The sequence below is a fragment of the Hemicordylus capensis genome, chromosome 1 (assembly GCF_027244095.1).
Source record: "Hemicordylus capensis ecotype Gifberg chromosome 1, rHemCap1.1.pri, whole genome shotgun sequence".
In the NCBI taxonomy this organism is placed as follows: Eukaryota; Metazoa; Chordata; class Lepidosauria; order Squamata; family Cordylidae; genus Hemicordylus; species Hemicordylus capensis.
In genome coordinates this window covers 334,051,826-334,074,406 of record NC_069657.1, presented here as the reverse complement: position 1 = coordinate 334,074,406, position 22,581 = coordinate 334,051,826, and the positions used below count along the sequence as shown (strand labels likewise).

Genomic DNA, 22,581 nt, shown 5'->3' with positions numbered 1-22,581 from the left:
GCATTCACAGGAGCTAGGGTTAACTCCTTCCCTTCAGCGTTATTAGTAGGGAGATACCAAGGTATCCCCATAAAAGAACGCTGTTGTAGCTGTGGATCCAGGGAAGTAGAAACCATCGACCACATTTTATTGCAGTGTAAACTACACTTAAACCCAAGGACATGCTTTATTTTTCCTTTGATATGTTGATTGTCAAACCAGTCTGATGAATATCTTAAATTTTTACTTTCAGATGAGGATGCCTCAGTTTCTAATTCTGTAGCTAAGTTTTGTTATATTGCTTCCAGGATGTATATAAGGGAATTGTTTTTAGGATGTTAATGTATTATTGTATAGATGTAATTGTATCCTCAGATGGTATATGCTTCCTGTTTTGCTCTAAGACCGTAAATAAAATTTGACTTTGACTTTGATTGGCCAGACCCACAGCTTTATTTCCTGAAGTCATTTACTTCATGGGCAATGACCTGGCATGAAATTAAGTTCCCAGATAAACCTGCAAGTTTTTTTTTTGGGGGGGGGGGGGGGGAAGAGGCATTAGTTATTTTTGACATAAGCAGCCACACTCTGATCTCAGACCTATTTGCAATCAACAGGCTTCATGCTTAAGAAAGGGGCAAACACAATGGGCCTCAAAGCAAAAGAGCATGGATGAACAGAAGTGAGGGGAAACCAGTGCAACTGAGCTTTCCTTTCCCACCATTAAGCAGGTATTAAAGTAATGCAGAATAAAGGCCCACATCAGGACTGGGAAAATACAAGGTGCATAGTCACCTACAAGTCTGGTGATGGTGCCTAGAATTTATAATCGTTTCCAAAATCTGAACTAAGGCAATCTTATTGCAAGATGCTAAAACAGGTGTAGATGTATTCTTAAAATGGCAACTGATTATTGGTTTTGTTCATTTTGTAAACCATTGAGAGTGGTAACATTGAACTATGAAGTAGAAATAACGCAAATTTAAAAAATTTCAACAATGAGAAATGCTACTTCTAGATTCATATGCAACATGTCTCCAAAAACCAAATGCTGAGGACATATAGCAGAGGGGTGAGCTATTGCCTTAAAATTCTCTTATTGACTTCCCAATGGAATTTGTTTATTGTTGAAAATGCACTAATAGATATAATAGGTGCCTGCCATCTGGCTGCGTTAACATCAGTCTCTGCATGTTCACTATGCAAACTGCACTCGAGAGTTGCTATATAGAGCATTATTTAGGAAGGTACACATCCGGTTTTGTCAGCAAATCAGCACTTCGCCTGGACTACTGAAGCACATCACTTTTTTATTGCTTATCCTCTGAAAAAATGTAACCTTGTAATTCTGACAGGATAGCCTTTTCTCTTAAAAAATCAGCACCTATTGCTTCCCCCCGCACCACTTTCATTAAATACTAAACACAAAAGTTATTCACACAACCCACGTACCTGGTGATGGGAAGGGTGGGCAGGGAGACAGGCTCCTCCCTGCACACAAGCGGTAGGGATGTGCACGAAATCGTTTGGTCGGTGCTCCATTCCGTGGCCCGACGTTTGAGCCAGTTTGAAGGTGGTGGGGGTTGATAACTTTAAGAGCAGGAAGGTGCTCTTATCCCTCCCATCACGTTTCCCCCACCAGCACTGTGTATTCAAACGGTCCGGTGGGGCAGCAGCGTACCTCCCTGCCGCCGTTGCTTCCTCGGACCAGGAGTGACCAGAAGTTCCTGGTGCATGTGCGCACGTTGTACGCTTGCGTTATGTGCCTTGCGTGCACGCACGTACAACATGCGCATGCACACTTGGAACTTCCGGTCTGAGGAAGCAATGGGGCTGCAGGAAGGTACGCTGCTGCCCCACCGGACTTTCTGAATACACAGCACCAGTGGAAAAAAATGCAACAGGAGGGGTGAGAGCGCCACCTACCCACCTTCGGACCAGCAGGTGCTGGTTCCATGCACATCCCTAACAAGCAGTGCTGATCTGAAGGCTCTGCCGCTTACGTGGCAAGTGAGCAGGGCTGCAGCGAGCAGCAGAGCCAGGAATCAGAGGAGGAAGTCCTCCAGCACCCCACAATGCACTTCACCATGCCCATAACACGCTCATGCCCTTCTACCTCAGTAAAAGCTGGGGGGGGACGACACCTCAGTCTCCTCGGCAGGGCAGCACTGGAATTGGGCTCAATCCAAGCCCCACACACAAGCAGCCCTACCTGAGTAGAGCTGTGGAAGCACAGGTAGGGCTGCTCGTGTGAACAGCCTCATAGTCTTTTATACTGTACTCAGATCTTTCACAAGGAGAGAAATCAACCCAGCTGGTCACTTGGTGTGGAGAATGAATCAAACTTAATCACATGGTTACAAAATTCTGTGCAGTTAGTGCCATCATCTACTGCTCTTCAAACCAGGGGTAGGGATGTGCACAAAACCGGTTTGCCCGGTTCAGTTTCGAACCGGGTTTGAACCAGGAGGGGGTGGTTCGGTTTTGGTTTTGTTCGAACCACCCCCTGGTTCGGTTCGAATTCGAACCGGTTCGGACCAGTTCGGACACCCAAAAATTGGTAGGATGGTAGCTGGCACCCAGGGGTACCTGTCACCCAAACCCCAAAGCAATCGGACACTCGTACAATTTTTATGAATTTTTGAAAATTATTTTTATTTTTTCTAATAGGATATAATGGGACTCCAATCAGCCCATTATTGCTTATTGTGGAGCACCCATGGGTGCCAACAACCATGCAAACCCCGAAGCAATAAGGCACCCCTATGATTTTTTATGAATATTTGAAATATTTTTAATTATTTTTCTCATAGAGTATAATGGGACCCGAACCAGTCCATATTCCCTATTGTGGAGCACCTAGGGGCACAAAAGCGGGGTGGGTGGTAGAAAGATGGGGTGCCTACCACCCACAAAACCCCAAAGCAATTGGACACTCCTCTGATTATTGGTGAATTGTTAAAGTGTTTTTGAATTCCTCATAGAGAATAATTAGGATTGCAGCAAATGTATAGCTTCACGTGCGGGGGAAGGGGTGTCGTAGAGTGGAGTGTGGTGGGTGGTAGTTTTTAACTCAGTATCATTTATCTCGAGCAAACATGAGAGCTATGCAATAACGTTGTGCATAGTGTATTTGTGTATTCAATAAAGTTGGAGAATTTGTGTTATGCAAACTGGATGAGCGGATGAGCTCCTGAGGGCCCGCCACCTCCACCCCTCCCTATTTCCTTCATTATCTCACTCACTCCGAGGGGCTGCTCGGGAGAGTGGTGAACACCCCTGCCCTTTCCCCTAGCTACACCCCTGCTCCCAAGTAGGCGTGTGTATGACTGCAGCCCTCATTATCTGACTCAAGCATGCTTACTTCACGATCATTACTTCACGACCCTTCCGGTTTCACTGGGAGAAGAAGCTGAACTAAAGATGCTGAACTAAATGAGTGTTGGGCCTCCTGATCCAGCAGCAGGGCTGTTCTCCTTATGTTCTCATCATGGAATGTGACTGCTACTCTTGCACTAGCTTCAGCAGCTATTTTGTATCTTCTATTATATTAATTCTCATAGACGTGCCTCTGTGGGGATGTGTCCTGGCAACCCAGCGGATTGGCTGGGCGGTGGAGGTGCCGGATTGGCTGGTTGGCCGCGTAGGGAAGTGGCCGTTTGGGGAGGAAAAGGAAGGAAGGAAAGCATGCAAGTGGAGAGGAGAACTGAATGGACTGGGGCAGAAGGGAGGGGAGAGAAAGAGCCTGGCTGGGCAGAGACAAACAGTTGGCCTCTTCGGAAGATGCTCTCTAGAAGGAGGGCTGCAGGAAGGAGCTGGCTGAACGCTTGGCGGCCCGACTCCAGGGACTGGAGGAAGGAGCATGCGGCAATGGCCAGCAGGGAAAACACAAGCAGGCTAAAAAGCGGAGGCGGGGGGAGGCACGAATGAGAGAGAGAAAAAGAGAGAGAAAGAGGTGGAAATGGAGGCGGGAGCAAGCTGGGGCAGTAGGAGAATTGGCCGGCCCACGCCGGCGGGCCTGGCCTGGCGACCGGTGGTGGCCGCAGACTCTAGCGATTGAGAGAGGTGCGCGGGAGGGAGAGACAGAGAAGCGAGAGAGGCGCGGGGGAGAGACAGCGCGAGCGAGAGAGGCGTGCGGGGGAGACAGAGCGAGTGAGAGAGGCGCACGGGGAGGGGGAGAGAGAGAGAGGCGCAGGGGGGAGAGAGAGAGAGCGAGAGAGGCGCGGCGGAGAGAGCGCGAGCAAGAGAGGCACGCAGGGGAGCGACAGCGCGAGCGAGAGAGGCTCGCGGGGAGCGACAGCGCGAGCGAGAGAGGCGCGCGGGGAGCGACAGCGCGAGCGAGAGAGGCGCGCGGGGAGCGACAGCGCGAGAGAGAGAGGCGCGGGGGAGCGACAGCGCGAGCGAGAGAGGCGCGGGGGAGAGACAGCGCGAGCGAGAGAGGCGCGGGGGAGAGACAGAGCAAGTGAGAGAGGCGGTGGGGGGACAGAGCAAGCGAGAGAGCTGTTGTGGGGGGACAGAGCGAGTGAGAGAGGCGCAGGGGAGAGACAGAGCGAGCAAGAGAGGCGGTGGGGGCACAGCAAGCGAGAGAGCTGTTGTGGGGGGGCAGAGCATATGAGAGAGGCGCGGGGGAGAGACAGCGCAAGCGAGAGAGGCGCGGGGGAGAGACAGCGCGAGCGAGAGAGGCGCGGGGGAGAGACAGAGCAAGTGAGAGAGGCGGTGGGGGGACAGAGCAAGCGAGAGAGCTGTTGTGGGGGGACAGAGCAAGTGAGAGAGGCGCGGGGGAGAGACAGAGCGAGCAAGAGAGGCGGTGGGGGCACAGCAAGCGAGAGAGCTGTTGTGGGGGACAGAGCATATGAGAGAGGCGCGGGGAGCGACAGCGCGAGCGAGAGAGGCGGTGGGGGCTCAGAGCAAGCGAGAGAGCTGTTGTGGGGGGACAGAGAGAGTGAGAGAGGCGCGGGGGAGAGACAGAGCAAGCGAGAGAGGCGGTGGGGGGCAGAGCAAGCGAGAGAGCTGTTGTGGGGGGACAGAGAGAGTGAGAGAGGCGCGAGGGAGAGACAGAGCGAGCGAGAGAGGTGGGGGGGCAGAGCAAGCGAGAGAGCTGTTGTTGGGGGGACAGAGAGAGTGAGAGAGGTGGTGGGGGGCAGAGCAAGCGAGAGAGCTGTTGTGGGGGGACAGAGAGAGTGAGAGAGGCGCGGGGGAGAGACAGAGCGAGCGAGAGAGGTGGTGGGGGGCAGAGCAAGCGAGAGAGCTGTTGTTGGGGGGACAGAGAGAGTGAGATAGGTGGTGGGGGGCAGAGCAAGCGAGAGAGCTGTTGTGGGGGGACAGAGAGAGTGAGAGAGGCGCGGGGGAGAGACAGAGCGAGCGAGAGAGGCGGTGGGGGGCAGAGCAAGCGAGAGAGCTGTTGTGGGGGGACAGAAAGAGTGAGAGAGGCGCGGGGGAGAGACAGAGCGAGCGAGAGAGGTGGGGGGGCAGAGCAAGCGAGAGAGCTGTTGTTGGGGGGACAGAGCGAGCGAGAGAGGTGGTGGGGGGCAGAGCAAGCGAGAGAGCTGTTGTGGGGGGACAGAGAGAGTGAGAGAGGCGCGGGGGGGAGACAGAGCGAGCGAGAGAGGCGGTGGGGGGCAGAGCAAGCGAGAGAGCTGTTGTGGGGGGACAGAGAGAGTGAGAGAGGCGCGGGGGAGAGACAGAGCGAGCGAGAGAGGTGGGGGGGCAGAGCAAGCGAGAGAGCTGTTGTTGGGGGGACAGAGCGAGCGAGAGAGGCGCGGGGGAGAGACAGAGCGAGCGAGAGAGGCGGTGGGGGGCAGAGCAAGCGAGAGAGCTGTTGTGGGGGGACAGAGAGAGTGAGAGAGGCGCGGGGGAGAGACAGAGCGAGCGAGAGAGGTGGTGGGGGGCAGAGCAAGCGAGAGAGCTGTTGTGGGGGACAGAGAGAGTGAGAGAGGCGCGGGGGAGAGACAGAGCGAGCGAGAGAGGCGGTGGGGGGCAGAGCAAGCGAGAGAGCTGTTGTGGGGGGACAGAGAGAGTGAGAGAGGCGCGGGGGAGAGACAGAGCGAGCGAGAGAGGTGGTGGGGGGCAGAGCAAGCGAGAGAGCTGTTGTGGGGGACAGAGAGAGTGAGAGAGGCGCGGGGGAGAGACAGAGCGAGCGAGAGGCGGTGGGGGGCAGAGCAAGCGAGAGAGCTGTTGTGGGGGGACAGAGAGAGTGAGAGAGGCGCGGGGGAGAGACAGAGCGAGCGAGAGAGGTGGTGGGGGGCAGAGCAAGCGAGAGAGCTGTTGTGGGGGACAGAGAGAGTGAGAGAGGCGCGGGGGAGAGACAGAGCGAGCGAGAGAGGCGGTGGGGGGCAGAGCAAGCGAGAGAGCTGTTGTGGGGGGACAGAGAGAGTGAGAGAGGCGCGGGGGAGAGACAGAGCAAGCGAGAGAGGTGGCGGGGCGCAGAGCAAGCGAGAGAGCTGTTGTTGGGGGGGCAAGAGCATATGAGAGAGGCACGGGGGAGCAACAGAGCGAGCGAGAGAGGCGGTGGGGGGGCAGAGCGAGCGAGAGAGCTGTGGGAGGACCAGCCAAACAAATATTCCCAACTAACCCCCAAAAGGAAGTGAACTACCGCACAGATGCTCTGTGCGGGTTCAGTTAGTTAAAATAAACAGTTGAACCGTATAACAACTGTCGGTTGGCTCCTCCTCCTGCTCCCCTCCCTTTTCTATACCAGTTTATGGATAGATGGATTGGGGGCGGGGGACGACAATGAATTCTGCACTGCATTAGCGAGTGGACCGTGTCTAAGGAGACTGGGCCTCCCCTCCCTTTATGTGGAGGTAGGGATTTCGGAAAGGGCAAGGAATGAGCAGAGCCGGTAGTCCTGTGTGGCTTTGCTTGTACTCGAACAGTGCAAGAACCGCCGCCTCCCTTGCCTCAGATCATCAGTATGACCACGAGAAAAGAACAAAGCGAACGGCCAATACCTCCAAGTAAACGAGGGTGTGCGTGACTGAGCGGTGACTTCAGGCAAGCCGCCGTTAGAACCGGGAGAGCGGAAAAGAGCAGGGGCGGGGCCGTTAGGCAGTGCGGCGCGTGCGCTCCTAGTAAGAACCCAAGGCGTCTGTTCTCCGCTGCATTAGCGTCCAGGTTGCTGGTAGAGGCGTCGCGACTCGCGCATGCGCCGCTCAGCCTGGGAACGGGACGCCTGGAGTCCACTCTCCCCCGAGGTGCTTTCGGGCGGCCCACTCTAGGCGGGCAGGGTTATTGATTCAAGTAGCCCTAGCGACAGGTGCCTCGCAAACAGCGGCCATGACGCAGTCAGTAGTGATACAGGGTGAGCACGTTTAGCCTCTTTTTCCATTATTGCTCTTCTCCCCATGCCGCGGGCCTCCCTGCTTGCCCCACTCTCCCCAGTCTATGCGACCGATCACCTGATCGTGTTGTTTTTTTAAATTATTCTATCCCTCATTCCCCTGCAGTGGGTCAATGCGGAAACCAGATCGGCTGCCGCTTCTGGGACCTGGCTCTGCGGGAACACGCCGCCGTCAACAAGGTAACAAGCCCCGCCCACCCTCGTAAGGGATATTTAAGGCCAGTCAGCGCGCGGGCGCAACCGGACGCTCTTTCCTCTGCCCGTTATTCCTGCGCGCGCATTAACCGTCTCCCCCTTTGGCTCCCGCTCAATGGCTTGATTGCTCAGCGGCGAGGAATAAACGCCCGAATTCTCGCTGCGGGCGCATGCGTGCTGCTGCTTCTTCAGGGGCTCCGTTATCACTTTCTCCCAGCACACAGGTTAAGATGGCTGCTGGGTTAAAACCGTAGATGAAATCCTCGTGTCTGGAAATAGATAATTACTATTTCCTTGTCCTGGTATGTCGACCACGCTTTATGTAGGACCAGATATGGCCCGGTTTTTTCCTGGCTTTGTCCTAGTGTTGTGACTTTAAGATCTGTTTCGACATATGCCTATAGCACACGTAATCTTGTCACCCTCGCTGCCAGATGCTGTAATTCTCTTCCAAAACCACCGTGAGGCATTGCAGCCCTTCCATTGCTGCAGACTGCTGCATTTTGCTCTATGTCTAGCTTTTAATGATGATCTAAGATAACATTATAGTTGTTTCAGTAATGCACTCCATAATACTATAATGCTGCTTAAATCTTCAGGAAATACTGTGACTGGGTTGGGTGCTTTTCTGTGAAATAAATGTTGAACTTCCTCATACCAGCCAACACGTCATTCACCTGATGGGAAAACAGGGACATGTTGGCAGTAGGGATGTGCACGAACCTGTTCGGAGGCCCTTTTATGGGACTCCAAACAGTTTCAAGCTCTGGGCAGTTCGAAGGGTTTGAAGGCAGAGGTGGGACAACTTTAAGGGTGGGGGAAGCTGCCCTTACCTTGCCCTCTGCTTTTCCCCTGCTGGCGCTCTCTTGAAAACTGGTCTGGCAGGGCAGCAGCGTACTTTTCTGCCTCCCCGTCCACTCTTTGGACCGGAAGTAGCACACAATCTACTTTCGCCTACTTCCCATCCAAAGAGCGGACGGGGCAGTAGCGAAGCACACTGCCGCCCCCGCCGGACCAGTTTTCAAGCAAGCAGAGGAAGAGGTAAGTGCACCCTGCCCCACCCTTAAAGTTGCCCCACCCCTGTCAGTTCCATGCACATCCCTAGTTGGCAGCAGTGTTCTCTCTAACGGAGTAGGGGTGTGCACGGAACCGCCAACTACGGTCTGGCACTGGGGTGGGGGGGTCCCTTTAAGAGCGGCGGGAGGGTTTACTTACCGCTCCCGCCGCTTTCCCTCTCTGGCGCCCGTAATCCGTAGAGTAATTGGGGCGGCAGGACACCTCCCTGCCGCCCCTTCCCCGACGTTGCTTGAAATCCCAGGAGTCCTTTGCGCGCGCGTGCACATCACGTCTTAAAGGGATCCCCCCAACCGGACCGCCCAGGTTCGGACCGGTCCGGAGGCTATTTTAATGGCCTCCGGACCGGTCCAGGCCCATTCCTAACAGGGAGTCTCAAATGTTGTTGACTACAGCTCCCAGAATCCCCAGCTGCAATAGCTTTTGCTTGGGGATTATGGGAGTTGTAGTCAACAACAACAGCTGGGATTCCCTGTTGGAAGAAATGCTGGTTGGCAGGAATGCTTCCTCCTTAGCTGCCTGACTAATTTGTTTAAAGCTCTTGGGCTGGTTTGCTGCCCATGTTTTGCTTTTGAAGGAAAAGTTACTGTTGCATGTGAAAATGCTCCTTTACCATGTTGCTGTTAGGAAGTAAGATGTAAGAACTGAAATTTTCTTATGAATTTTATTTACCTGCAGAGATTGCATGGTGACTTGCAACGGAGGGGCAGGAAATCATAAGTAGTATGAGCCTAAGTAGTGCTAAATACTTGAAACGATAATGCAGAATTTAAGAAACGTAATGGTGAATAGGAGACCATCATTGCAGCTCATCACTAGCCAATCCCAGAATCCACCACAGTCCAGACCTCAACTCATCCCAGTGCCATCGCTCTGCCATTGCAGCCACAATGAAGGTCTTTGGAAGATTAAGCGGGTGTATTGCTCAAAGAGTTAAATTACTGCAAAGTCTGTCTGTTGTAACCTTAGCACAAAGAATCTCCAAAGTTTCACACTGCATTTATTTACAACATCTTTTCTTCTCCCCAGAAAGGGATTTATGATGAAGCATTAAGCAGTTTCTTTAGAAATGTGGATACTAGGTAAGTTTTTCTTCTAGAAGCACTTTAAAGTTATAACAAATCCCCTTTGTTCTTAAAATGATGTAGAATACATGTAGAGGAATCCTATAGCTTTAACACTTGCACTAATGCAAGCTATTTGGCATTTTACAGTATGTCATACAAGACAATCCTGTAATGTGTTTCATTTCCTTGGGAATTTACAAGCATAGGACTTTAGCAGGGTGGAGTCTCTGGTGTTGCATGCAGAACATGATGCATTCTCACTAATGGTTCCAAACCTGTGAATCCTGCTTGATGCCAACACTCACTGCTTTCAAGCACCAGATGAAACCCCTCTTGGGTCAGTTGATCCTGCTTTTGTATTCTTTATTTTGCCATGAATTATTTTGCTCTACCATGTTTCTATTGGGTTGTTTATTTTTGGCAACTACTGCTGTGTATTTTGATTTAGTGTCCCAAATGAAGGACACTTAATTTTTGTTGTGAGCAATGTTGGATTTATTCAAAGAAAAGCAAGATAAAGATTTTTAAAATTAAAAAAAAATGGTGTGTAGCATTGTCACTTATGTATCTGTGACAATCCTATACGCCAAATGTTTGCTCTAGCATTTTTACTTATGTATCTGACTTGTGCTTTAAAACTTAGTAATAATCATATAGGAGTAAGATTCACATTTTTCAGTCTGGTTACTAGTGGGAGAGTCCTTAATATATAGGACAGTGTAATGTGTTACTATTCCTATCTTGACCTCAGCATTCTTCTTACTGCCTTCCACAGTGCAGCTTCACTACTTTGAACTGCTGCAGAAGTGCTGGGTACTACATTGCACTGTTACAGTACCACAATATGTGTGGCTCAGCAGGGAAATGCTTGACTAACAAGCAGACGGTTGCCGGTTCGAATCCCCACTGGTACTATATCGGGCAGCAGCGATATAGGAAGATGCTGAAAAGCATTATCTCAGACTGCGCAGTAGGAGGCAGTGGTAAACCCCTCCTGTGGGCTCTGTGGGCGCCAGGAGTCGAAATCGACTTTATGGCACACTTTACCTCTTCTGGAGCAAAAGCCATTGCACTTAAGTCCTCAGCGCTATCTACTTTTTGTGTTCATGTCAGATGGTAAGATGAGGCACTTTACGCTTAGGACCTGTTTAACTTACTTGTTTAAAACTGCTTGTGGAGGCTGTGGTGTTACGTGCAATCAGCATGATGCATTTTCACTAATTTTAATTTAACAAAAATTACAGAATATCTGCTGATAGCCAAGTATTAACAGTTGTTTGGCATGTTAGTTTTTTAAAGTGCCTGTGCTCCTGTGCCAGCATTACAGCAGAAGTTTAGCAAGTATTGTTTTTTCCTTCACTTTATTTTTATGCCTGGAAAACCTTTACTAGTATTTTCCTATATTTTACATCAGCTATAAAATGAAGAAAAGCAAGGATGCTTACAAAGCAGGCAAACTTTGTGCTTGTACTCTTTTTTTAATAAAAAAAACTTTATTAATTAATGTTAAACTTCGGTGGAAACAGAAAATAATTGTAATAGTATCCTGACATTTTACATGCAGACTTCCTCGTGGCTTTTTATTTATTAATTTTACTCCTGGTTTTTCTAGAACAGATGGTGATGGTGCTGACATTTGCAAAGGAAAAATCTGTTCTTTGAAAGCACGTGTAAGGAAAAATCCCTTATGTCAGTTCTTATATATTGCATGCTTATGAAATATCACTTTGTGGTTTTATTATAAAACACAGTTAGCATGATTTTCCCATTGAAAATGATGTTCATCACAACTGGATATAGAGTTGCTGTACAGTAGAGCAGATTCCACTTGTCTGTTATTAGGCATGTGATTGGCTGTATGTTTGTAATGGAATAACTCAGTTGAACTTTTGGGATATTAGAATGAAATCTAATATACTTGTCCAGGGCATAGTCCTACAAATGTGAATACAAAATCAATCCCTGTTCCCATTTTTGGATAGGGGGAGTGCAGGGAGAGGGAGACAATATTGCCCTTGAAGAATGAGAAATCGGAATGAACGTTTGTTCAGTTTGACATACTATATTTCAAGAACAAGCTACAATATCAAGAGGATCGGGAAAGGTACAAAGGCTATTCACATGACAAAGGGGGAGTAGTCAGGGATGAATCTACCTTTCCACCAGATGACAGTGGCTGTAATCTTCGGTGCCACACACCCACACGATCTGCGCAGATTAGTAGAGGCCAGGACTCATTTCCCCCAGGAATCCCACAGTGCACCACATAACGAGCATAGTGCATTAGGGTATTCCCTCCGGAGTTGGGTGCTCTCGGTGCCAGACACTCTATGTATGCTCGCGCTTTGTGCAGTCCAAGCATACACACAGCCCTGGCGCCAAGGTGAAGGGCACGCTGGCACCCTTAAATCCTGGCCAAGGCCGAAGGAAAAAGTTGGGCTACCTGCGAGGGCAGCACTGGGATTGGGATCGATCCATGCACATGAGCAGCCAAACCCAGCTTGGGTTTGAATACTGAGGTGTCAGCATTAATGTTGGTGTATATATTCAGAACAACATTGAGCATTTCAAGCATGATTTCTGTGCCTGTATGCAAAGAGGGGCAAAATAGTCTCTCTGTCTCTGTTTGTGTGAAAGTGTATACACACACACTAGTAAAAGGGCTTTCAGTTTGCAAGCATATGACCACCTTATCTCTCTGTGTCTCTAGTATTTTTCTCTGTTTATGAGGTATCATTCCTCATGCTTTCCCATGGGAGAGTTGTTCCGCATTTTTCAGAGCATTAATGAATTGTTCCAGGGTATTGGATTTTTGTGGTGGTGTGGCTGAGGTCTGGAACCCACCTGAGAGAATAGCATGTTTCTATCTTTCGTGACTTGATCTGGGAGTTTCATGGCAGGCAGGCAGCGAGTAAGTCAGTGAGGGCTTGTAGTTTGCAAGCATATTGATGGTGTGATTCTAGTCTTTTTGTTGTTCTATAAGGGCTCATTCCCTCTGCATTTCAATGGGAAAGGTTTTCCGGGAAAGTAATTTTTGTGGTGTTAGGAATTACTCTAGGCAAGGTCTGGAACCTACCTGCAAAAACAACATGTTTCTATCTTTTGTGGTTTGATCTGGGAGTTTTGTGTCAGCCAGTCAGTCAGTGAGGCCCAAGCAGCTTTATATTATAGATATTGCAATGTAGAACTTCCTACACACACCCTTTCAAAAGCAGGACATCTCAAATAATGTGCTTCACTAGTTACAAATATATAGAGGTATATGTTGTACTGTTTTTCTATTTTCTCAAAGCAAAATCTGTTTCAGCATGTCAAAGAATTGGTGTGGCTGGAGATCAGTATTAACTGGGGTCAAAAAATGTTGGCTCTGTTCACCAGCCATACAAAAATCTTTTACTCATCAAGGTATGCTTATACATTACCCATCAGGATTTTTTTCACTCATCAAGCATCATTTTTCACACATCACAGACAAGTAGACTAGTGGATTTCCTGAGCCCCCTGAATATTAAAGATAGTGGCTTTCAAAAATTAACATTTTAACCATTGGGGGGGAAACAAGTCATAAGATCAAGAAACCTAAGCACGATATTCCCTAGAGACAATATCCCAGTAAAGCTAGAAACCATACCATGTGGAAGCAGGAAGTCATGGTGGACAAGTCTATCAGTGTCTACTAGTCTTGATGGCTATAGGCTACCTCCAGAGTTTGAGGCAAGATGCTTCTGAATACCAGTTGCCGCGGGGCAACAGCAGGATTGTTCTACTGCAACTGGTTCTCCCACAGCGGGACACTTTTTGGAGCGTGCTTCCCCGAGGCATCTAGTGGGCCATTGTAGTAAACAGGATGCTGGATTAGATACACCTTGGACCTGATCTGGCAAGGCTCGTCTTATGAAAAGACTTCCATACACATTCTTAACTGGATTTGGAAGGTGTATGTAGTAAGTTGTACATTATCTGAATCCAGCTACAAAATCTATGCTGGCCAAGCCCAGTTAGAAAATAAGTACAAGTACAAATCAATCAAGGAGGCAGGACAGGATTTAGTTTCTTCCTCCCTGTGAACAGCAGATTGCCATGGTTGGCTTTTAAAATCTTTTAATATATTAAGGGAAAACATGCCATTAGTGGCATATCAACACTGATTTAGTAGTATTGTTTTATTTGGAATACATTTGCTTCCTGCTAAAGTATTCTTGATTTGAATGTCATTGTTTAAAAGACTAATCGCAGAAACGTCAGAAAGAAACAGAGGGTTTAGAAATCATGTTGAATGTGAAAAGAGTAAAAGAACCTCATGTGTATATATTATGAACCATTATGAAAAGGAGATTAAGTGGGTTATGACATCAGGTTTGTTTGTTTGGTTTTCTTGGGGAAGGGAGGACATGTTTCTTCAGTATACAAGTTATTTTAAATCTCTTGTGTTGCCTATCTGCATTTAATACTTAAGCTGCTTTAAATCAGGGTAGCTAAAATTATCCTTTATTAAATTTCATCTGGGGCTAGGAAATTAAGATGCATTTTTCTGCAGTTGATTTCTTTAGTCAAAGGGTATATGAAAATTAAAGCTTAGAAAGTATCTTTTATCTATCTTTTCAATTCAGTTTGTAGAGTGTTGTTTTAAACACAATTCTGGGTGAGTCTAATTTTTCTCTTTTTTTTAATCCCTTAAGGCCTTGCTGATTGACATGGAAGAGGGTGTTGTGAATGAAATTCTGCAGGGGCCATTAAGAGATGTCTTTGATAGCAAGCAGCTGATCACAGATGTTTCTGGCTCAGGGAACAACTGGTGAGAATAAATTCTATTTCATAAAGTCTTCATACAAAAATGATATAAATTAGAAGTTGAAAGCAGAATTCTTTTATGTTTGCCGTTTGTACTCTTTCTGTAACTTCTGGAATAAATGAGCACATTGTTAGCTTTTTGTTGTTGTTGCCTTGAGGAAAACTTTAAAACACAAACTAGTAATTCTTCTGCCAATATGTATTTCTCTTACTCCTTTTAAAATGTATTATGTTACTGCTCCTGGTGCTTCTTCATTTGAAATAGTAATCTAATTAGGGGTATGAACAGCTGACCAAAGAGAACAAGGAAAACAGATGGACCTTTATGCCGAAGAAATTCCAGCTTTATAAAAATGCCTTTGAGTAAAACTATAGCGAAAAGGGGAAGGTTTTGAATAAAATAGGTAAGACATAGTGGTGCAAAAGCAGTGCTAACAACTTTTTAATAATTTCTACAAGAGTAAAAAATGTAAGTTGGCAGAGCTCTCAGGAAAAAAACAGGCACAACAGAAGAATAAAGTTGCTGATATTAAGTTCAAAGAAAAAGTAAATTTCTTTATTAATAAAATAAGGGATTTTATTTAATGTATATATAAGATATCCCAAGGCAGTTTACGCAAGTTAAAATACAATAAAACTCCATAAAAATAACATTTACAATCTTAAAATCATATCAAACAGTAAAAACAGGTTGGGCGTCTCTGCAATCAGTTTCTTTCTGACCTCCATTGCGATCAGTACTCAGTAAGAGATAGTTGCTCCTCGAAGAAAGTTTGTTTTTCATTTATTTGGACTTCTGAACTTTGGACACGGACTTTGACAACTCTTACGGATACTTCTTTGGACTTGGCATTATTTCGGATCATTTGACTTGAATTTTGCATATGGACTCGGCTTCCCTCACGGACACCCCTTCGCATTTGTTGCAATCTCTGATTTTTTCCTCTGACAACGGAACGGACGACTAATCTTCGAAAATGACCGAGAGATCTGGTAAGACAGATGGCTCGGGGAAGTCTGGGAAGGACAAGACAACCTTTAAGCGGTGCACCAACTGCCGCAGGAAGATTTCCTCAACAGACGGCCATGCCCTCTGCTTGTTCTGTTTAGATGAGAGGCATGACACAAAATCCTGCTTGGTCTGCGTTACTTTTAGCAAGCAGACTTTAAAGAATCGTGCAGTACGCCTTAGGGTGTATTTGCTTGAGGAGTCTCTGGTGCCTAAGATGGCTACAGAGAGTACTGTGCCAAGTCCTGCTCCGAAAGGGCAGTCTAAGACCCCGAAGGAGGCTGGTTCCTCGAAATCGGCAGAAAAGGCCCCGACATCGAGTGCTTCTGCATCAAGGGCTACAACATCGAAAGCTGTGGCATCGACCGCTTCGACCTCGACTACATCAGCCCCTTTTAAGCAACCAGAGGATCGCCATTCAAGCCACAAGAGGAAACACAGGGAAAAGCTTTCAAAGTAGGAGCCACCACCTAAGAAGCAGAAGCAGTTAGAGCCAGTTGTGGAGCACACTCCCTCACCTTTGGGTCTACAGAATTACGTCATCCCTCGACGGCGAGCAGCTTCCTTATCCCCGGCGCTGACACCTCACCAGTCTCCATTGACTCCGCTGTCTCGACAGATTCCACATCAAGACCACTCGGCGTCGAGGGAGAATAGACAGGAGACGGCGGCGCCTTCAATACCAACTTCTCGACACCGACACCACTCGGCATCGATGCCAGTGTCTACAGGCTTCGCTGCTCTGGAGTTGACGGTTGTAGTTATTCTTGACACTGAACTCGACATCGTACCAGACATCAACATCGTGCCCGATGTCGACCTCGGCGTCGTGCCCCATGAAGAGAAAAATCCAATTGCCAACATTTGGAATGTCCCCTGTGACCACTCCAGGGCAAAGAGAGCTTTCTCCCGGTGGCAGGCTGGCACGCTTGCTTAATTTGGAGGAGAGTACACCTTCTACCTACACCTTTACTGGTTTCAATGAAGGTGACTATAATGCTTTGCATATTCCTAAGACGCCCTCTCTTTCGGCAAAGGCTACACCTGTTGTGGGTCTCCTACCCAGAGGTGGTTGGGGAGATTCCATAGCAATATCTCGAGAGGACTACTACTCCCTTTTCACGAGATGGCTGGAAGAACGGGGACGTACCCCACCCCACTCCCCGTAAGAGCACATAGTACGGAGACTGCCGTGCAAACTGCCATGCAAGCTACTAGAACTGAGACATAGGGATGTGCACGGAACTGCGGAGCTGCGGTCCGGCACTGGGGTGGGGGGTTCCAAATAACGGCGGGGGGGGGCTTTACTCACCCTCCCAAGAACGGCGCCATATTTATGTGAGTAAGCGGGCGGCATGCCTCCCTGCCGCCCGCTTCATTCCCCCTCTCGGCGTTCCCTCCGTTCAAATTCTGAATCGGGCGGCAGGGTATCTCCCAGTCCCTGCCGCCCTCTTTAATGCCCCTGCTCGGCTGGCGGCCGCCCCATTCAAGCCTTCAAGACCCCTGCCAGGCCGGCCCGGCCCTTCCCTTCCCTTCCCTTCCCTTCGCAAGGGGGACGAGCGGTAGAACTCCCTGCCTTCCCCCTTGCCGGCTGCGCTGCAAATGGTTTCTAAGAAGCCTTTTGCGCGCATGCGCGAAAAAGGCTTCTTTTTCGCGCATGCGCGCAAAAGGCTTCTTAGAAGCCATTTGCAGCGCAGCCGGCAGGGGGGAAGGCAGGGAGTTCTGCCGCTCGTCCCCCTTGCGAAGGGAAGGGAAGGGAAGGGCCGGGCCGGGCCGGCCTGGCAGGGGTCTTGAAGGCTTGAATGGGGCGGCCGCCAGCCGAGCAGGGGCATTAAAGAGGGCGGCAGGGACTGGGAGATACCCTGCCGCCCGATTCAGAATTTGAACGGAGGGAACGCCGAGAGGGGGAATGAAGCGGGCGGCAGGGAGGCATGCCGCCCGCTTACTCACATAAATACGGCGTCGTTCTTGGGAGGGTGAGTAAAGCCCCCCCCCCGTACTCCTGTGGAACCCCCCACCCGAACCAAAACCACCCCGTGTCCGGACCGGTCTGGAGGCCTTTAGAATGGCCTCCGAACCGGTCCGTGCACATGACTACTGAGACAGCTGTACAAACTGCTGTGCAGCCTATGATTCCTGTGCAGCGGGCGGAGATGGCCGTCCAAGCCTCTGTACCGAGACCTATTCAACGTACGGTTTCGCTTCAGACGTACTTACCACTCAGACCAGAACTCACACTGCCAGCGCAGCGATCAATTTCGTTGCAGACTTATATGCCACTTACGTCGACCCAACCGTTGCTCTCCATTCTCCACCAGGCAGCAACACAGACAGCTAAGGAACCAGTTAGGGTGACCTCTACAGCTGTAGGCAACTCACCTGTTTCGTCTAGAGAAGACGATGATGATGATGATGATGATATTGAGGAGGACTATACCTCAGACTCAACAGAAGGAGATCCCGAAAATCCAGAGACTCCTTCACTCCTGGATCCAGACTCAGATGTTGCAGCAGTTCCATCAATTTCTCCTAATGAGGAAATGAAAGGTTACCATCAGCAGGTGGCAGAAATGGCTCGAGTCCTGGGTCTACACCTCAAAGAAAAAACAACTGACTTAGAGGACCCCATTTATAATATGATGCGGGCCTCCAGCCGGTTTACCTGCCTATGCTGCCACATATTTCAAGGGCGGCTAAGTCGGCTTGGGAGGTATTACAGGCTTCAACACCTACTTCCAAACGATTGGAGGCTCTATATCGTATTCAAGAGGAGGAAAATGCTTACCTGGTGCACCATCCCGATCCAAATTCTCTGGTAGTAGATTGCGCGACAACAACTAAAGGCAGAAAGTGACATACAATACCGGCAGATAAAGAAGGCCGCAAGCTGGACATGCTTGGCAGGCGGACCTACTCAACTGCATGCTTGTCGATCAAGATAGCTAATTATGTAGCTTGCCAGGCAAGATATACGCATTCCCTCTGGGAAGCTTTGTATGATCAGCGCGCTGCGCTGGAGCCAGGGGAGTTTGTCAAGAGGTTAGAGGCGATATTTGTGAAGACGACTGCAGCCACCCACCGACAATTGGTGAACGCAAAGCACCTAGCCGAATCCGAGTCTTGTACTCTGACCTCTTCTCTTGTTCTAAGGAGGCATGCCTGGTTGCGTGCAATGGGTCTCCAACAGGACATGAAGGATCGGATTGAGACACTGCCATTTGATGGTGCTGGTCTCTTCTCTGACAAAATGGATGACAACATAGAGCAGTGGAAGAAATCTCGGATTACAGCTCAGTCTTTCACTAATTCCAGATATACTGGTAAAAACAGACCTTACAATCAGTATAGTAAGTACGGGCAGTATCAAGCTCGTCAGGGTTCCTATCGTCATTCTGACAAGAGGGACTTCAAATGACCTTACCAATGTTTCGGCAATAACAACAGACGACCCTATTACCCAAGGAATAGGGCAAACCAAACTTCTCAAAATAAGAGAACGCCACAAGCGAAGCAGCAGCTTTGATCAGCTGCTGAGCCCACCAACACCAAGCAAAGTACCTCATCTATCCGAGATCAAGCATTTGAGTACCAGGAACACCATCTCCTTGAACACTGCCAGAGTAACCATCAAGCTGGCAAGCCATGCCCAAGCATGGCACCATATAACATCGGATCAGTGGGTCCTACGCATAGTTACAACGGGATATGCGCTGGAGTTCAAGGAATACCCGCCGTTCCTGGGAGTGAAATACACTCCGGAAACACCGGTATTGAGGGAGGAGGTGCAGAAGCTCTTATTGAAGGGAGTGATTTCACTGGTGAGGTGGGCTTTCAGTCGGACGGGATTTTATTCTCACTACTTCCAAATCACAAGCGCGATGGGGGCATAAGACCTATAATGGATCTGCAAGGCCTGGATCAGTACATCGAGGTACAAAAATTCAGAATGACAACGTTGCAAGCCATCCTACCACTCCTCCATGGGGAGAACTGGATTGCAGTGCTCAACTTAAAGGATGCGTACTTTCACATAGGCATTCAGGAGAATCATCACAAGTATCTACGCTTCACTATGGGGAGCGAGATTTACCAATACAATGTACTTCCGTTTGGGCTGGTCACTGCCCCCAGGGTGTTCACAATATGTGTGGCAGTGATAATAGCCCATCTCAGAGTACAGGGTGTGTCCATATATCCGTATTTGGACGATTGGCTTCTGACAGCCGAGACAAAGGAGCAGTTGCTGAGGCACATAGACATGGTGATGAACCTACTGGAGGACCTGGGAGTGCAGATCAATTGGGAGAAATCCTTTCTCAAGCCGGCAAAATGCCTGCAGTACATTGGCATGGAGTTGGATATGTCAGCCCAGAAGGCATTCCTCCCGGTAGCTCTATTTTCTCGTCTGCGTGCCCTGATTTACTGTTGTCAAGAGAATCCTGTACAAAAGGCAAAGACGGTACAGGTACTGTTGGGTCTGATGGCATCCTGCACCACCACAGTCCTGTACGCAAGGTTGCGAATGCGCAAGCTACAACTCTGGTTTCTGAGGGCCTACAAGCCAAGATCCGAACCTCAGTCCAAGCGGGTTACTCTTCTACGGAAAGGTTTGGACTTGCTGAGTTGGTGGACAAAAGAGTCAAATATGCTCAATGGCATTCAATTTTGCACGAGGGAACCCGTATTGACAGTGACATCCGATGCCTCCATGCACGGCTGGGGGGCGCACTTGCTGCACCCCAGAGTTCAAGGAGTATGGTCTCCAAAGGAGAGACTCCTGCACATCAACTTTCTCGAACTGCTGGCTGCATTCAGAGCCCTGGTCGCCTTTCAGGGAGAGCTTGTTGGGAAAACTGTCCAGTTACAGATGGACAGTACGACAGCCATTGCTTACGTCAACAAGCAGGGCGGAACAGTGTCCAGGTCTCTATGCGATCTCAGTCTGCAGTTATGGAACTGGTGCATCCCGCTCGGAATTTACTCCGTGGCCATTCATATCAAAGGCAGCATGAACTGTCTAGCAGACTCACTGAGCAGAGACCTAGTGTTGGAGCAGCACGAATGGGAATTCTATTCGGAAGTGCTGGATCAACTATTCAAAGCTTGGGGCAGACCAGGGGTGGACCTATTTGTGACCACCGAGAACAGCAAGTGCAAGCATTATTGCTCCCCGCTGAGCAAGGGCGATGCCTTTCAGTATCTCTGGAGCCAGGAGCTATTTTATGCTTATCCACCCACGCCCTTACTGCCCAGGGTGGTGGCCAAGTTACTACATGACCAAACGAGAGCAGTAGTGATTGCGCCATGGTGGCCAAGACAGCCGTGGTACACACAGCTACTCAGACTATCAGGAGAGAATTACAGGAGACTCCCTCAGTGGACAGATCTAGTCACTCAGGATCAAGGCAGGGTGGTGCACCCCAACCTGTCTGTACTGAATCTCACAGCGTGGAGGATAGGCTTCTGAGGAAGATCCTCCTAAATACCCATAAGCAGTCCACGAGACGAAGCTACAGGGCGAAATGGCGTAGGTTCGCTGCACATGCTGCCTCCAAAGGCTATGACCCTAGGGAGGCGAGTCTGAAAGCTGTCCTTCTCTATCTGACCACTCTGAAGCAGAGCGGACTAGCAAACGTGTCTATCAAGGTGCATATGGCGGCGATATCGGCGCACCATGATGGGTGGGATGGCAAGACGGTCTTTACCTATCCACGTTGTAAGGACTTTTTAAGAGGCATCAATAATCTATATCCTCCAGTGCAGCAGCTGGCCGAGAAGTGGAGCCTCTCCTTAGTTCTTTCATCTCTGACGGAAGCTCCCTTTGAACCACTAGCTACGGCATCTCTAAAACACTTGACCCTAAAAACTCTGTTCTTAGTGGCAGTAACCTCCACCAGATGCGTAAGTGAACTGCGTGCACTTCGTATAGACAAACCCTATACAAAATTCTATCCAGAAAGGGTTGTCATGCGCTTGGATCCTGAATTCTGGCCTAAAGTAGTGACTGATTTTCACCTGAACGCCGATATTGTACTACCTACCTTTTTTAGGGATCCAAAATCTCCCCTCGAACGTGTGATGCATTCGCTAGACGTCCAACGGGCTCTTCTGTTCTATTTGAAGGCCACGAGTGCTATACATAAAACACCTCGGATGTTTATAGACTTGAAGGGGAAGTTCAAGGGGTGTTCACCAACCCGGCAGAAACTTTCCTTTTGGTTGGTGGAGTTGATTAAACTAGCGTATGACCAGCAAGGGGTCAGTCCCCCAAAGACAGTTAAAGCACACTCCACTAGAGCTTACGCCACAACGGCGGCACATTTGGCTGGCATTCGTTTTGCTGACATCTGCATGGCAGCAACGTGGTCATCATGTCAGACGTTTGTAAAACACTACTCTATAGACATACGAGCAGCAAAGGCTGCAGACTTTGGACAGGCAGTTTTAAAGAGGGTGTTACAATGACTGGCAGGTTATGCCCACCACCAGTTGGGTAGCTCGCAATTCACCCACTATTTGTGGATGATGGAACCACTATCCAGATAAACAGGTTGCTTACCTGTAACAGATGATCTGGTAGTGGTTCCATCATTCATAACGCCCTCCCTGCCGTCCCCACATCTGAAATGACAAGCCACTGTAACAGAAGCATCGTACGGCCATGTTGGCCATCAAGAAACTGATTGCAGAGACGCCCAACCGCCACTAGAGGCTACTACAGTCACATGCGACAGGCGGTTGCTGGCGTCGCGAGGAGCTATGAATTCTACCCGAAGCTGATCTGCGCAGGCGCAGAACCCCACTATTTATGAATGATGGAACCACTACCAGATCATCTGTTACAGGTAAGCAACCTGTTTTTTCTGCTGAGCAAAGTAAGCTTCGGTACACAGCCTTGCGATTTGTTACATTTCTACAACTTTCTTTGTCTTGCACGTTTAGCTAAGGAATCTACTCATGCAAGCAAAACTACTTTTTCACTGACATTTTCTCGTCTCTTATATTTTATACACACACACACACACACACACTTCATTCATTCATTCATTCATTCATTCATTTGATTTCTATACCACCCTTCCAAAGATGGCTCAGGGTGGTTTACACAGAGAAATAACAAATAAATA

General features: G+C 49.0%; 1 protein-coding gene and 1 long non-coding RNA gene across 10 annotated transcripts in view; one reads left to right on the top strand and one right to left on the bottom strand.

The window, feature by feature from the left end:
* LOC128350355 (uncharacterized) overlaps positions 1-7,619 on the bottom strand; it is a 37,775-nt gene extending 30,156 nt beyond the window's left edge. For both annotated transcript variants that reach the window (XR_008319295.1, XR_008319302.1), the window contains exon 1: positions 6,930-7,619. This is a non-coding gene — a long non-coding RNA (uncharacterized LOC128350355). The remainder of the gene's footprint in view (positions 1-6,929) is intronic.
* TUBE1 (tubulin epsilon 1) overlaps positions 7,081-22,581 on the top strand; it is a 36,788-nt gene continuing 21,287 nt past the window's right edge. Inside the window, exons 1-5 of one of the 8 annotated variants that reach the window (XM_053308119.1) lie at positions 7,081-7,279; positions 7,425-7,498; positions 9,617-9,669; positions 11,267-11,324; positions 14,334-14,449. In XM_053308119.1, coding sequence (XP_053164094.1) covers positions 7,255-7,279; positions 7,425-7,498; positions 9,617-9,669; positions 11,267-11,324; positions 14,334-14,449 — 326 coding nt within the window. In that variant the 5' untranslated portion in view covers positions 7,081-7,254. Of the gene's footprint in view, positions 7,280-7,424; positions 7,499-7,616; positions 7,816-9,265; positions 9,484-9,616; positions 9,670-11,266; positions 11,325-11,647; positions 11,759-14,333; positions 14,450-22,581 lie in introns of those variants that run through there. The other 7 variants (XM_053307848.1, XM_053308300.1, XM_053308028.1 and 4 more) reach the window with 7 other exon arrangements.